Source organism: Cupressus sempervirens, chromosome 4 (assembly GCF_028749045.1).
Source record: "Cupressus sempervirens isolate cs-2001-9-10 chromosome 4, ASM2874904v1, whole genome shotgun sequence".
Lineage (NCBI taxonomy): Eukaryota > Viridiplantae > Streptophyta > Pinopsida > Cupressales > Cupressaceae > Cupressus > Cupressus sempervirens.
Window position 1 is genome coordinate 702,311,941 of NC_143121.1, and position 14,971 is coordinate 702,326,911.

The window sequence follows — 14,971 nt, forward strand, 5'->3', positions numbered from 1 at the left end:
TTTATGAGTATTTGATATGTGATTTTATGAGCCTAGGGCAGGTTATCTATATGTAATGTCGGGAAGTGGCTTGCAATGGAGGCTAGGGCCTTAAGTGGCCACTAGGGTAACCCATTGTAAGTTGTTTAGTAAGTGAAAACACCACACTAAATGAGAGTAAAATTAACCTCATAAGAGTCTTTGTATGTTCTTGCCCATGCCTTGAGTGCTAGTATAGACTAGGATGGGAGTAGAGAGAACATTTGGTTATGACCATGCATCGTTAGTATGCCTTGTTAGTATGAGATGATACTAGTGCCGCATATGGATCACTAGGGGGTCAGGGTCCTGAGAGACTACCATGGTAACTCTAGTATTGATTCGTGCAATGACACTTGTCCGATTACATAGTAGATTCCTTACGTGTCTTTGTGTGCCTCTAGGTTTAGATTTCGATTTATCTTGGAACCTTTGAGTTAGATTACTTTTAGGAATTCCTGGACTTAGAGATTACTTTTGATTATTGGACTGATATCCTATTTGGGACTTGAGAATATCTCCTCAACATGGTGGGAGTGGGCCTTTTGGGTTACCATATGGTTAGGTGGTACTTTTTACTCTTACCATTGAGATTCGTTTGTTGATACTGTGGCTGTAGTTCTTTATCTGCATTTCCTTTCATTTTATCTCCATGTATTATGATGGATAGTTTCACTTATTGTATTTTACTTTGTATCATGGATCCCAAAAGGATGATGTAATCTATTTTTATAAATGTATATTCTTTTAGCCTTTCATACCTTATGACATGTATAGTGGATGATTGAGCATTCTGAATTTAATTGCCAAGTGTCATTCGAAACAAATGTATATTATTTAATTGGACTTTGGATTTTTTATTATTCTTTCATATGGATATGGTATTTTTTTTTATTAGATAAACAGGTTTTACAGGAACCCTGAAACCCAAGAGTTAAAACATTAACAAGGCTTAAAATAAGCATGAAAAGCCCAGCCAAAAGAGTTCAAGTTCAAAGGCTGAAAATAAGGACAAGGCCCAACCGAAAAACAAAGAGCATGGAAAATACCAGGAACAGAAACAACATGAACTGACAAAGGCAAAAGCCCTAACAAAAAGCCAAAAAAAGGTACAGAAAGGAACAAAAGAATAGGTAGTGGATTAGTCCTTGTTCTTTCTCTCCAGCTCTTGCATGACCTGAATAGCCTCATAGGCCATCTGGTTCTCCTTAGCTTCCTGCTAGTGCGCCCTTTGATCCTCTTGGTCCTGACCATTGTTGATGTTGTCCTTTGCAAGGTTGACCACCAATCTGACTTTTTCCCTATCTTTTCCTTCCTCTTCTTCCTGCATAACTCTGTCTTTGATCCAGCCAGTTAGAGATATGATGTTGTTGTTAATGGAGCTTAGCAGCAAAACCATCTGGTTTGAGACATTGTGGTAGTAGTTCTTGAGGTTTTTAATCCTTCTCTCCACCAGACTAAGCCTCTCACCATGTCCATTTCTATTATTAGAACCCATTCCATTCTTGTATTCCTCCATATGACCCACCTGCTCTTTGACCTCCTCTAGCTCATGGAAAAGCCACTTGATTGATTTGAAGTTATCAATCATATTGTTGTGGGCATTTTTTGTTAGACTTAATATTAATTAAATTTAAATATGATTCAACATCTTGGGATCCTTAAGGAATGTAATCTGTTATGTTTACTTCTATATGATTGTATGTCATTGCTTTTGCTACTTTATGATTGATGTGTATGTTATCCTTTCTTTTAAAAAAAGTTTGTAAAACTTAGTAAAACTTTAGGTTAATTCTTTTGGATCTCTTGGCGAGGCATTACAAATCTTCTATAGTAGAAATATTTTAATGTGTCTTCATGAGATTCCTTGATAAGACCATTAGGATTGAATCCTTGTATTTCTCTATCCCATCCTAGATGATATTGCTCTAACTTTTTCTTTGCAACTACAAAGGCAACATGATTAGGGAAAGTATTATTGTTAATTCCAAATGAGAAGGTAATCCTTGTCTCATCCTTAAGTTTCATCATCTTGTCATAATGCTCAAGTTTCCTAGACAAGTACATCAAAACTATCTTATCGGGTGGGTACCTTAGAAGTCTCTTGGGACAAATTGTACTTCCTTCTACTCTAATATATGTGAATTGTAGAAATTGGATGAACCGACTCCTGTACTTCTTAAATTTTCTTCTACTTTTAGTGAGAGCCTTCTATTAGGTGTCCCTTGTAATATTGTTACTGTCTTCATGGAAAAGGCATCATAAAATGTCTTATAATCTTTGGTTTTGTGCAAATGAAGTTGTTGATAGAACTCATGCACCAAACATTACCTTGGCTCATTGACAATCACTCCTAAGGTCTTAAGTTTAGGATTTTCATATAGTCTCACAATCAAATAGAAAAGATAGGATCCCATATAGAATTACTTTTCGTTTTGTACTGTCCTAAGCTAGAACTCTAAATTTTTACTTATAATTCTAGCCCAATCAATTTTTTCTCTTTCCATTTTCAATTTCATCAATAAAGTAATACATCCAGTTCTCGAATTGCATACCTTGAGCCACAACCATGATTTGGCTGAGAAGCACAATAAGGTAACCATACTCTGATTTGAAATCTAATTGGGTGATCCTTGATGACTTGGTGACTCCCTTCTTGCCTTCGTGTAACCAATTCTTCTTTAGATGAATGAAGTAGGCCTCCTAGTTACCTTGAAAGAGCTTGGTTGTTTGATCCATCATTGCCACTGTCATGCCTCTATTTTGGGGAATATTAAATACTTCTTCGACCACTTGTCCACTGATGTTAGCCAACAATCTCTCCCCTTCATAAAAATGATGGACTTGGTAACAATATCAAACCAAGATGCACATTCCATTACCAATTCTGGACAAGGCAAGGTAGGAGGAAAAATTGCCATGTGTACAATTTCGCTCTTGTATATCTTCTTTTCCATGAGGGATCATCCTTCCTTCAATCTATCCTTCAACTGTACCATGTTCACCATGCTGATATTGATGTTACTTATTCGTCTCACTTTCAAGAAGAAGGTGGTCTTAGGCATCATGTCTTCCTTGTCTTTTTTGGTATTCATTCCCTTTGGGTTCTTGCATGCACTAACATCTACCATCCTAAACACTTATTTCTACCTCTTCATTATAAATGATATGAACTACACTTATCAATCTCCAACTTTCTTTCTATCAATGGAATCTAACTTATTTTTGCCTCTCCAAGTCCTATCTCTACACTTATCAATCTCCAAACTTCTTTCCTAGGGATGGGACTACCATTTATTTCTACCTCTTTGTTACCTTAGGATGGACTATAGTTATCAATCTCCAAACTTCAATCCTAGGGTGGTCTAGCTTATTTCTACCTCTCCAAGTCCTATTATGAAACCTACACTTATATCTCTCAACTTTAGCTTATCAATGGAAATGATGAAGTGGTGGATGAAAAGTGCAAGAAGAATATAAGGGAAACAAACCAAACAAGAACAAGGAATAAATTCCTCCTTTAAAACCAATCTTCACCTCTAAAAATGAATATAATTTTACCTTCAATCTACCTTTACCAATTATCGGGCCTCTTCATTATATTAGGATCCGATCTCAGAAATTTCAATCTTGCTTGCAAAAAATGATGCCCTAGAAAATGAATTATTTGCAAAATCTGCCCATTCCACTGAATCTTGACCTCCTTTGCCAAAATCTCCCAATTTGAAGGAAATTTCTGCCCTAGGGTAGAAAAATCTAATCTAAATTAAAATTTTAGTTATCTAAATTCATCAAAATTACCAAAATTCAGACCTTAAATCACTTTTGCTCTTCACCAAATAAAATTGCCAATGCTAGAAGGAGAAATCACTGCCAAGGATGGAGGAATTAGACTCCAAAAACACTACCAATCTCAGAAAAATTAGGCCCTCTTCACCATAAATTTGACCTAGGGTAGAAATCTCCCAACCAATGAAAAATCAGATTTGCTCCTCCAAATTGCCCTGGGCACAAATTGCCCAACCAAGGAGGAAAAATCATTGCCAATAAATGGAAAAATTAGACCCCAAAAATTGCCTTAGCTAGAAATTCTCTCCCTAAAAGAAAATTGCTCCAACTTGCAGGAGGAGGTGGAAATAAGAGGAGAGAAGCCCCTCTTATACCAAATTTTTTATCTCGCCAAGTGGGCCGACCTACCAGGAGAGACAACAAAATTAAGTTACTCCCTTAAGTAATGGCCCAAATATAAATGCAGATTAAAATTGCTTAGCGCTATAGTGAAATTGGCTCATTTAATTGCTAGTTTTGATCAAAAATTGCAAAATAGAAACAAGGTAAGCTTAGGAAATGTCAAAATTTTCATTTAATAATGTTTTAGCAATTAAAATATCATTAAAATCAAATTTAGCAAGCCAAAATCAATTTTCAATTTCAAATTACCAATTTCCTTTAACATTTCTAAAATCCTCTAGGAAAATTTTCAACCAAATTAATGTGATTTTGTAAATTAATTCAATTTCAATCTTGCAATGCAATTTCAATTTTTAACAAAATTAATCATTTTCCTAGTAGTCAAAATTCAAACTCCAATTTCAATTTCACTATCAAAATTTTTCTTTTTACCAAAAAAATTCAAGATTTTCCAAAATGACTAAATCTAAAAATTTCATTTTGAAAATGCTCAAGCTTATACAATTATTTCAAATTTTCAAAATTCATCTAAGTTCAAAATTTAAAATTTTATCTTGTAATAAAACTACATGTTCTAGAAAATCAAGTTTTGCATTGGGTGAAAACAAACCAAATCCCTTCCTAGCCCGAAGGTGTCCAAGTTGTAAAATTGTCAATTCAAAAACAAAACCTTTGGACAACTCCAAATTTTACTAAGACAACTAAACAATTCCACAAATCCGTGAAAATTGCCAAGGCTTGCCCCAAAAAGGGGGTCCCTAAAAGTTTTGGGACAATGGTGTGAAAACCTCACAACAAAGTTCAATTCAAGTGTATCAATCATAAAGTATTAGTTTGAAACAGTAACTAGTTTTTATGTGTCATCTTCAAAAGTTAGTTGTCATTTCTATGTAGTTTTTTGTCAGTCAATTTAACTAATTTATAGAAAAGTTATTTTTCCTCGTATTGTATAAATAAGGATCATTTGATCAATATAAGACAACATTTTTTTTGTCCTATCTTCTTTGTTTTTTGCTGTTGTATTTTTCTAATATGGTATGAGAGCCACCTTTCTATTAACTATGTGTGTTAGAGAAGAAGTTTTCAATAAGATGAGGCCTAGAGAAGAACCATTGGATCTTGATGGTGATTATGATTTCATTAAAGATGAAGAAATTATGAACTTTGAAGAGGTCAATACTTTGAAAATAAGAAAGGATATAGTAGAGGCTAGATCAATACTCAATAGGCTGAGATAGAAACTGTGTGTGGATTGGTGTCCAATACTTTAGGGACATCTGTAAATCTGAAATCTTGGCATCATACTTTACGAGGGTTATGAGGCCTTTCATATGCAAATGGTGTCCAATGGTAGTTTGAAGCTGGATGATAGTTGCATGACTATAGCTTTAGAACAACATGAGGAAGTCTTACTAGTCTATGGAGTATTTTTGAAGTATAATTTCTACATAATACTTTTTTCAGTTGTCACGTTAAGTGGGGGTGTTGGAGTTAGTGTTCCAATAGTCATAAGTGATTATTGCATATGTGTAAACGTGTGCTTGAGTTGTTGGCAACATAAATTCACTTCAAGTATATGAGTCATAGAGTTTTAGTTTGAAACAATGACTAGATGTTTATGTGTCCTCCTCATAATTATATGTCATTCCACTATAGTTTGTTGTCAGTAAGTTTAGCTGATACATAAGAAAGTTAATTATCCCCATTTCTAAGGTTTTCATATATCAAGCAGTATGCCTTCCTTTGTGTACATAATTTGTAATATTAGATGCATTTAACTGGATTTTAATGGTATTGTTAACTTATAGCATACTGAATGAATAATGTCTTCCTTGAACATTATTCGTATTTAACTTGGCAATTTGACCTTTAGCAATTTTCAGCATTCCTTAAGAAAGTTGGATATCACCTACTCTTGTTGTTGTGTGATATAATTGTTTTAAATGTCTTCCCTCTTTTCCATTTGATTTTCTATTTAGTTTTATGTGTAGTTGTCTTGTTGAGAAAGCTGATGCTTTAACTCGCCTTCTAACGTTATGCATCCCATTTGTTAATCTACAGACCGTCACCTTAATACGCATGTTCTTATTTGCAATGTAACGTGAGTTAACATATTTGTAGTTTGTGAACTGCCAGTTTAACTGTTGTTGAATTTAAAAATTCTAGCAAAGGTAACGGAGTTTCCATTATATGCACATACATTCTCATTCTAGAAATAGTGATAATATTTCTTACTTCGTTTTTCTATGAGGTTGCTTAAGTGTATTTTGTGCTTATATTTAAGCATTTTAATGTTTTCATGGAAATTTAAAAGTGTCTATAAAGATAATTTAGAATCTCTATTATTTTAGTGGTGCAGCTATTAGTTAGCAATTGAAAATAAGTTGTGGAGTGGGGACTGAAAATAAGCCATAATTAATTTAGAATTTAAGTTTCCTGCTTAAAAATAAGAAAACATATGTTCATGGGGCCACAAGCTCCACAATTATTTCCTATTGCTTATCAAAATAAGCTAAACAGTGACATGAATTAAATAGTCATGATCCGGGTTGGAATATTAGGGATAGGGGGCAACTGTCCTTTGAGATGGTGCAAGAATTTGATGATCTTGTTGCTTAGGATCGAGCTCCTTGTTGAGCTCTCCTTGTTGTACTCCTTTCTGTCTTAATAAATTTTTACCCCTCTTTTTTCAACAAATAATCAAACAAAGAGAAGACACATAAAAAAGAGTTTAACTGGATTGTGAGAGCAACAAAGTGTACTAAGTGATAACATAGCATTCTATAAGATGAACAAAGAGTACATAGTGATAATATAGTGCAGCAATCTCCCAAGATATGCATCTACATTTTTATTCCAAAAACTAGTGATAATATACTGATAATATCTTCGAATTGAATTAAATAATGTATCATGTTTATAGACACAATGCATTGAGTTTTAGGTCCTCTATTTTAGAATACCCCTTATCTTTTTTAGAAATTCATGTTTTTACAAACAAAACACATTGATAAAATTTATTGATCAAAAGAATAATGCAATGATGACTTATCGTTTATGTTCTTTACATTCATCTTATTTTGTACAATTAGTTTCACTATTATTGATGAAAATAGATATCTATAAATATAAATTAAGATTTAGATTTCTAATACTTGTCTATGGCACTCCACTCCGGTCATATAGATTAAGTTGTCCAATTTTTCATTTACGGCATTAATTTGTCGTTTATAAGCTTAATTCAAGATGTAATCATTTTGAAACTTTGATACAATATTGATTAAGATTGAATTATTAAACTTTTTCTAATTTTCATTGCTGAAGTTAAAACTAGAAATTTATCATTTACAATATGTCACTGTATGATTTATGATTTTCTCATTGATATTAAAGTTTGTCTTCTTTGTTATACATCTAAATTTTAAACATTCAATATATACATATAATGATTCACTACTCATATTTTTCAAATTTCTTATTTTCGAAGATTCATATTATCACATTATGTATAAAATATCAAAATTATATTAAAAAGAAATAGACAGAACAAAGTACCTTCCCTTATAAAATTTACATAACGTAATATAAAATATCTATATTTATAAAAACAGACAAATTATTACATAATTTTAGAAACTTTGACAGTACACAGCAAGTTGCATTCTCCTGTCTGAATTTTCCTATAGCTAGTCTCTACTAGAGAATAATATTATTTTTTAGTATGAGGAATTTCAGTGTGAAAGAAAGCTTTTCATAATGTTCGATCACATTTCCAAATGAGGAAAACAGTGTGCTTATGAGTCAGGTGTGAGGTGAACAAGAGCTTTTCCTGTATTTCCCCCAGTGACGAGAGAATTCAATGCTTCTAAGAAGTTTTCTATTCCTTCTGTCACATCTTCTTTGTATTTGAGTTTACCTTGTTTCATATATCCTCCCACCTCCTCAACAAATTCCTCCATGCGATGGAGATACTCAAGCACAATAAAACCTTGCATTTTCCCACATTTCCCTATCATGTTAATCAAGTTTCTCACTCCATAACATTCTTTCCAATCCTGCATTGATTATCATACATGGAAATAATATGATCATTCTTAAATATCATACACTAAAAAACAAATTAAATCTGAAAAAAATATGTCAATTTTAACTATTTAACACTTTTAGTTTTGGTATGAAATCTTAGTATGGAATGTTTAAGTCATTCCCATTAACACTCTCCATAGACTAGAACTACGACAAAGATCATTGGCTTACTTGATTATATTGAGAGATCATTCCACATAGGGGGATCCTGGCATTCATATTGATGTGGTTGAGAACAGCTTCAAGCATTTGGCCTCCCACATTTTCAAAGTAAATGTCTATTCCTCTTGGAAAGTACCTATTCAGGAATCACAAAGTCATTCTAAGAAACATGATTAGAAATCTACCAATGAATAATATCTGGTTCACTCCTTTTAACTTACTTGGACAGTGTTGCATCCAAATCTGTCTCTGTCTTGTAATTGAAGGCGTCATCAAATCCAAATTCTTCTTTCAACAACTTCACCTGCCAATGCATTACAATTTGTAAACCCAAGTAGGTTAGGGTGCCTTGGAGCTAAAATTCTTCAAAATAACATCAAATAAATCATAGATGATGGAATTTGTTTTATCAATGATAAGAATTACATTCTATGACCCAATCTAAAGATAATTAAAAGTTACACGATCGTGAGGTGTAATTCAAAATGTTGATAAAAAATTGTAGAATCTAATTTAAAAGCAATGAATAAAAAATTAATGAATTGCAACACAGATCACACACTATGTGATCTAATTTAACATCAGAATGAAAGTGAGTAAATAGATGTCACAGAATATGTTTTGATTAAAAACAATTTGCAGACTGTAAATCAGAAGCAAAATCAAACATATAATTATAGATTATAAAACTCTTTCATCATTAACAGTCCATCTGTTTAGAAGGTTCCATATGTCTGATTTATACAAGCAAAATGATAATGGAACTATCAAAGCTTAAAATTGTATTATCTAAAACAGGGGAAGCATAAAAGAAAGAATGGTGAAAGATATAATAGAAATAACCTTTTGATCAGTACCAGCACTGCCAACAACACGGCAGCCTTTGATTTTAGCCAACTGACCAGCAATAAGTCCAGTTGCCCCAGCTGCAGCAGAAACCAACACCTCTTCTCCACGTTTAGGCTCTCCAATTAACAACATACCCACCCAAGCAGTCATCCCTACAATTCCTGTCCAATTCCAACCCCCCAAAAAAGCTTCAACCCTTTGCTCCAACACCAAAATTAAAAAAATATTTTATAGATAGAATTATTTTATATATTTTCTATATTTCATAAAGACTGAGTTTTTCTATATACATACTTTTTAATCGTGTTCCTAGTTTTAAAGATACACATTGTAAAACTTAAATCATTAATTCTCCTTCTAAGAATACAAAATATTATATTTGTTTCAAATTCTATATAATTAGGAACACAAAACATTAATTATTTGTTTCAAATCTAAATTAATTATTAATTCCTGCCATAGGATAATATAAGCATCCATAGAAATAAGTTATAATAATATTTTATTTTTTAAAATAAGTAACAAAATCAATGGAGGCTTAATATAAAGATTTTAAATAGAATAAATATTTTCAGTGTCACAAAATAAATAATTCTATTTTAAAAATAACCCCTCTCTTTATATATAATATTTTTTACTAAATTTAAATATTTTTAATTTATTCATTCAAAAGTGTGTAGTAAGCAACCTTAACTAGCTCAACTAATTATTCCAAGTAGTAGACACAATTATATTAGTTTGATATTACTATATAGACACTTCATCTTTTTTCATTTTTATTTTTTTTGATGGATAAGAAGCCGAGACCAAGATATCTTAAACTTTGTGAAATCTACGCCTTGTTATTGCTATTAGTTGTTGAGTTTAATTATTATTATGTGTTAATAGTAGATAAATAAGAGTTTTGACCATTAAATATGTTAGGTTCTAGTAGATTCAGACCTAGAACTTTCCACATAAAAGACTCAAAAATTATGGCTCTGTTATAGACTCTTCCTAATTTTCCTAATTATCTTGTAACTTAAAAATAAAGTTAAAAAGATTAATTCAACGAAACAATAGATGAATACCCAGAGTTCCCAGATAATCAGAAGGTTTAGCCAGATTTGTGTCAATCTTCCTCAACTTTGATCCTTCCACAATGCTGTAGTCGGACAGTTGATACAATCCAGTGACCAAATCACCCACTTCAAATTCAGGATTGGCAGAAACAACTATTTTTCCAACCATGAATGCAACGATGGCCTGTAAAAGAACAAAGTATTGAAATTTTAAACATCAAAAGAAATGCATAAAACATTGAAATATCAATGAGAGGAGAAGGGGAAGAAGCAGAAAACCTGATTTAATTTGAAGCTCTCCATGTAGACTGCCGTGTTGATTTCTTCCTTCATAAGCCATCTGAGAAAAGGATCCACTGAGGCCCACATATTCTTAACAATTAATTCTCCTTCCTTGCATGCATTCAAGTTCAATTGCGATTCTCTGATTTTGAGATGATCATCTGTGACAGGCCCTTTGTTGGAGTAAGAAACAAGTACCATTTCTCTGTTTCTCACCATTTTCTCCATTGCTTCCTTTCCTTCCCTCTTTACATTCCTCTAAATCCTAAATAGTGGAGTAAGAACAACACGAACACGAATCTGGTATTTTTTGAAAAAATATCTGGATTGCGTGTGCAGACTGCATATCGTTTTTTGACTTTGTTAAACCATCAATTCTCAACTGAGGTACAATACGAACAAGATTGTGGTCTCGGTTTAGCCACGTTCGTCTTTCACAAATTGCACGTTTAGATTCCATATCGTTTGTCGCTTTGTTAAAACATTAATTCTCAATTTTTTTTTAATGAATAATCTTTTTTCTGTTAATAAAAATATATTAAGATTATAATTCACAAAAAAGGGGCTGGGATACTAGATCACTACGCAAGAGTTCACACGGCCGAAGTTGGAATAAAAAACTAGTCATATCGAAGTTGGAATAAAAAACTAGTCATAAAAAAACATATAACAAACAATCCCTGAGGCAGCTAAAACAATGCCAATCAAGGGGGTGGTTCATCTCGATCATGAAATCCCTAGTCATCATTGGGGTTGGCAGGCAGGCTCGAAACAGTCCAGCCATCAGCAGCATCATTAGGGGTCTGGTCAACATCCTTTGTATTAGGCCGCTAAGGAGAAATGACCTCTAAGGAAAAAGGCCTCTTTCTAGAAACCACCCGCCAAGGACTAGGGGGAGGAGTCAAGGACCACCCAGTGCCACCATAGGGCAGGTAAACCAAGCGGTGCATCCACCCACCATTGCCACCGCTAGGACAGCGGTGGCGGGAAGCCTGGGAGTGTGGCATGTGCGAGTGGCGGCCTGAAGAAGTGCGCCTCCGGTGACAGCCTCTGGGCGTTGAGGTATCAATCAAGGCATCTGGAGGAACCTTGGCAACAATACAAGGGCCATTGCCAAATGATTAATATGCTCTCCTTGTTTGCTTGTATTTGAATCTGCATCATTACATTATTACAAATGCACACCTTAGTGTATATAGCAATATTAATATCAAGAAAATTGTGAATGAAAAGAACAACATTTCTATCTTTCCACAGAGGGGTCTGTGTAGAATCATGGTGTGCCAAAAAGTGGCGATGTGAAAAAAATAGAGTTTGAAAACGTCTAAAAGCGCTTCAAAATCAACTCTGACTTTTTTTCACCTATCCAGATACCAAACCTGGAAAGTAAAGCCCAACCCTTATCGAATATCTGATAACACTTAAAAATATATAGTATGAAATAATAAATTAGTTATTACATTATATAATTATAAAATAATAAATATATATTATATTATTTATAAAGATTAATATATTTATATTTTGAAAATCATTCACAAATATTAATATGAGTAAAATATAATATAATAGTATAATATATTATATAATATAATAATATAATAGTATGATATAATATATAATATAATATAATATAATATAATATAATAATATAATAATATAATATAATAGTAATATATTATAATATAAAATATAATATATAGTAATATAATATAATACACTACTTGACCCACAGGGTGTTTCAAACCACGAGATGATGTGGCACATATCAGATATCTGATATTGTATCGGATATCTGATATTATATCGGATATAATATAATAATATACTAGTAATATATTATAATATAAAATATAATATATAGTAATATAATATAATACACTACTTGACCCGCGGGGTGTTTCAAACCATGGGATGACGTGGCACATATCAAATATCTGATATTATATCATATATCCGATATAATATAATATAATAATATAATAGTAATATATTATAATATAAAATATAATATATAGTAATATAATATAATACACTACTTGACCCGCGGGGTGTTTCAAACCGTGGGATGACGTGGCACATATAAGATATCAGATATTGTATCAGATACCCAATATCTGTCAGTAGTTATAAAAATAAAAATAAAAAACACACAACCCACGGGCTTGTTTTCATAGGGTTTTATTGTGTCCAGTGCTTGGATATTGGATTCAAGATCGAATATACAATATTAGGTTTTTTTTTTTGTTTTTAAATCAATTTTAATATAAATTTAATAGATTTTATCATGAATTTGTTAGTTTTAGTTGAATTTAGGGTTTTTTTGATAGAAATTATTAAAATTAAGGTTTTTAAAAAATATATATTATGTTTTGCAAATTAATAGAAATGGTTGATCAAAATGATGACACTAAGGCAAGGAATAATATTCTTTGTAACCCCCCACAAAACGATCTAGTGCCCCCGCAAAATCGTCCACCAAATGATCCTTTACCTCCTGAAAACCCTTCTCGAATCGAGGATTTGATAAATGAAAATCTCACCAAATTGAGGGGTTTGCGAAGAACATATAATAATGCACCCACATTGGCTCCTATGTTATCCACATTAAACACCATAGTGGATAACATTGAAACTCTTACCAACCAACAAAATGCGGCTCATGACGAAATGCATGAGATGTTTGATGATGGCTTGGACTATGATAAGGTTGCGGCCCTCAATATAACCAAAGAGGATTTGGCTAGCCTTCTTGCAAACCCAAAAATAGGTATACCAGTCGACAAAAAAAAAAAACCAACCTATCAATTAAATGGTGCACAAATGACGCTATACATGAAAACTTTGGGGATCGTTGGTAGATGGTTTTTGATATCCCTCCACATAGCAATTTAGAGGTGCCATTTTATTTCCTTAGAAAATTATATGCAGAATTTGTGTTGAAACTCGAAGTGAACTATTGGAGCATGAAGCCCAACATGGGTGTAGGACTAGGAGCTCCTTAGGATAGAACCTCTTCCCAGTGGAAGAAAGATGACACTTTCGTCCCTCCTAATGATATCTCCCCCCCTCCTCGAGTGTAGCATCTTGATATTCTGGCAGAGGCTAGCTCTCAAACCATCAGAGCCATTCATAGGCTGATTAGCCTATTGATATCTCAGGCTAGGTCAGTCTTGCCTTCCCGTGTTGATGATGTTGGTGATGGTTCATCATCGGCTAGCTCATCACACATTTGTGTGCCTCACACTTGCATTACATGCAAGAATATTTGCCTAGGTCCCATAGGTGATCTTCCTAAGTATCATTTTGTATTAGATGAGGATACACCAGACACATGTGTAGAGGCTATAGACCCTGATGCAAGAGAGTAGGGTAATGCAGAGGTGTGGACTCTTTCGGTGTTGATACGTGTATACATTTTTTGTTATGACATATGTAATTTAAAGTTAATTTTTATAATAAAGTAATTTTAATTTTTAAGCCATACTGGCTTATACATGTATGTGATCTTCATTCATGTTTAGTTGGTGACCAAGGAGGAGCTCAGATATATTGATGATGCTACAATCTTGGCCATTTCATTTGGCCTTGAGACATCTATGGTACATTATATTGTGTTCTCATTATTTTTTCTATTTGATATTGTAGCATATATGGTTGCTAATCTTTCTTTTATCTTGCAAGAACCACCTATCCTAAGGGGACAAAGTGCAAGGGATGAGCTATCACCCATTGACAAAAGAAAGGTAATTAGGTGCTTTCTATCTGATTAAATATCAATGCATTCTTGTAAAATGTTTGCGGTAATGAAATTTAATTACATTGTTTATTGTATATAGGGTGTGGTTGCTGGCGATGAGCCAATACAGATTCTGCATCGTAGACGCTTAGGCATTTCCATTCGCACCGAGAGCCCCATTGTATGTATAATTATCATTTATTTTTTATTTTCCTTATCTTCATAAATAAATTCAAAATTGATTTCCATGATATTAACAACTACTATGTTGTATCTCATAGGAGATTCCTAGTGCACATGTGGTTCGATGGGAGAGTTGTGTACATTTGATGATGCAACCACTCTATCTTGAAGAGGAGCCTACAATAGTAAGTTGTAGTTTGAATTCATGATTAAATATGTTATAAATTTAGCATGTTATGAATTATAATGTTACAGTTGAAGTTGTAGATTCATCTGAAAAACATATTTGAACATACACAACCCACAATCAGCGAGGTACAAGCATTGCCGAGGGCATACGAGAGGACTCCTGACCAACGCAAGAGGTCGACGAGAGAGGTATTTATTATGAAATTTTAAT

At 33.0% G+C, this 14,971-nt stretch overlaps 1 protein-coding gene across 1 annotated transcript; it reads right to left on the reverse strand.

Annotated features, from left to right (window-relative positions):
- Nucleotides 1-7,784: 7,784 nt before the first annotated feature.
- On the reverse strand, nucleotides 7,785-10,891 carry LOC149563194 (uncharacterized). Its single transcript, XM_089826568.1, has 6 exons — nucleotides 10,647-10,891; nucleotides 10,377-10,551; nucleotides 9,301-9,467; nucleotides 8,679-8,761; nucleotides 8,467-8,593; nucleotides 7,785-8,264 (listed from the first exon to the last, which is right to left on the reverse strand). Exons 1-6 carry the CDS (start codon nucleotides 10,875-10,877, stop codon nucleotides 8,004-8,006), a joined length of 1,044 nt encoding a protein of 347 aa, XP_089682694.1. The 5' UTR covers nucleotides 10,878-10,891; the 3' UTR covers nucleotides 7,785-8,003.
- Between the last annotated feature and the right edge of the window lie 4,080 nt (nucleotides 10,892-14,971).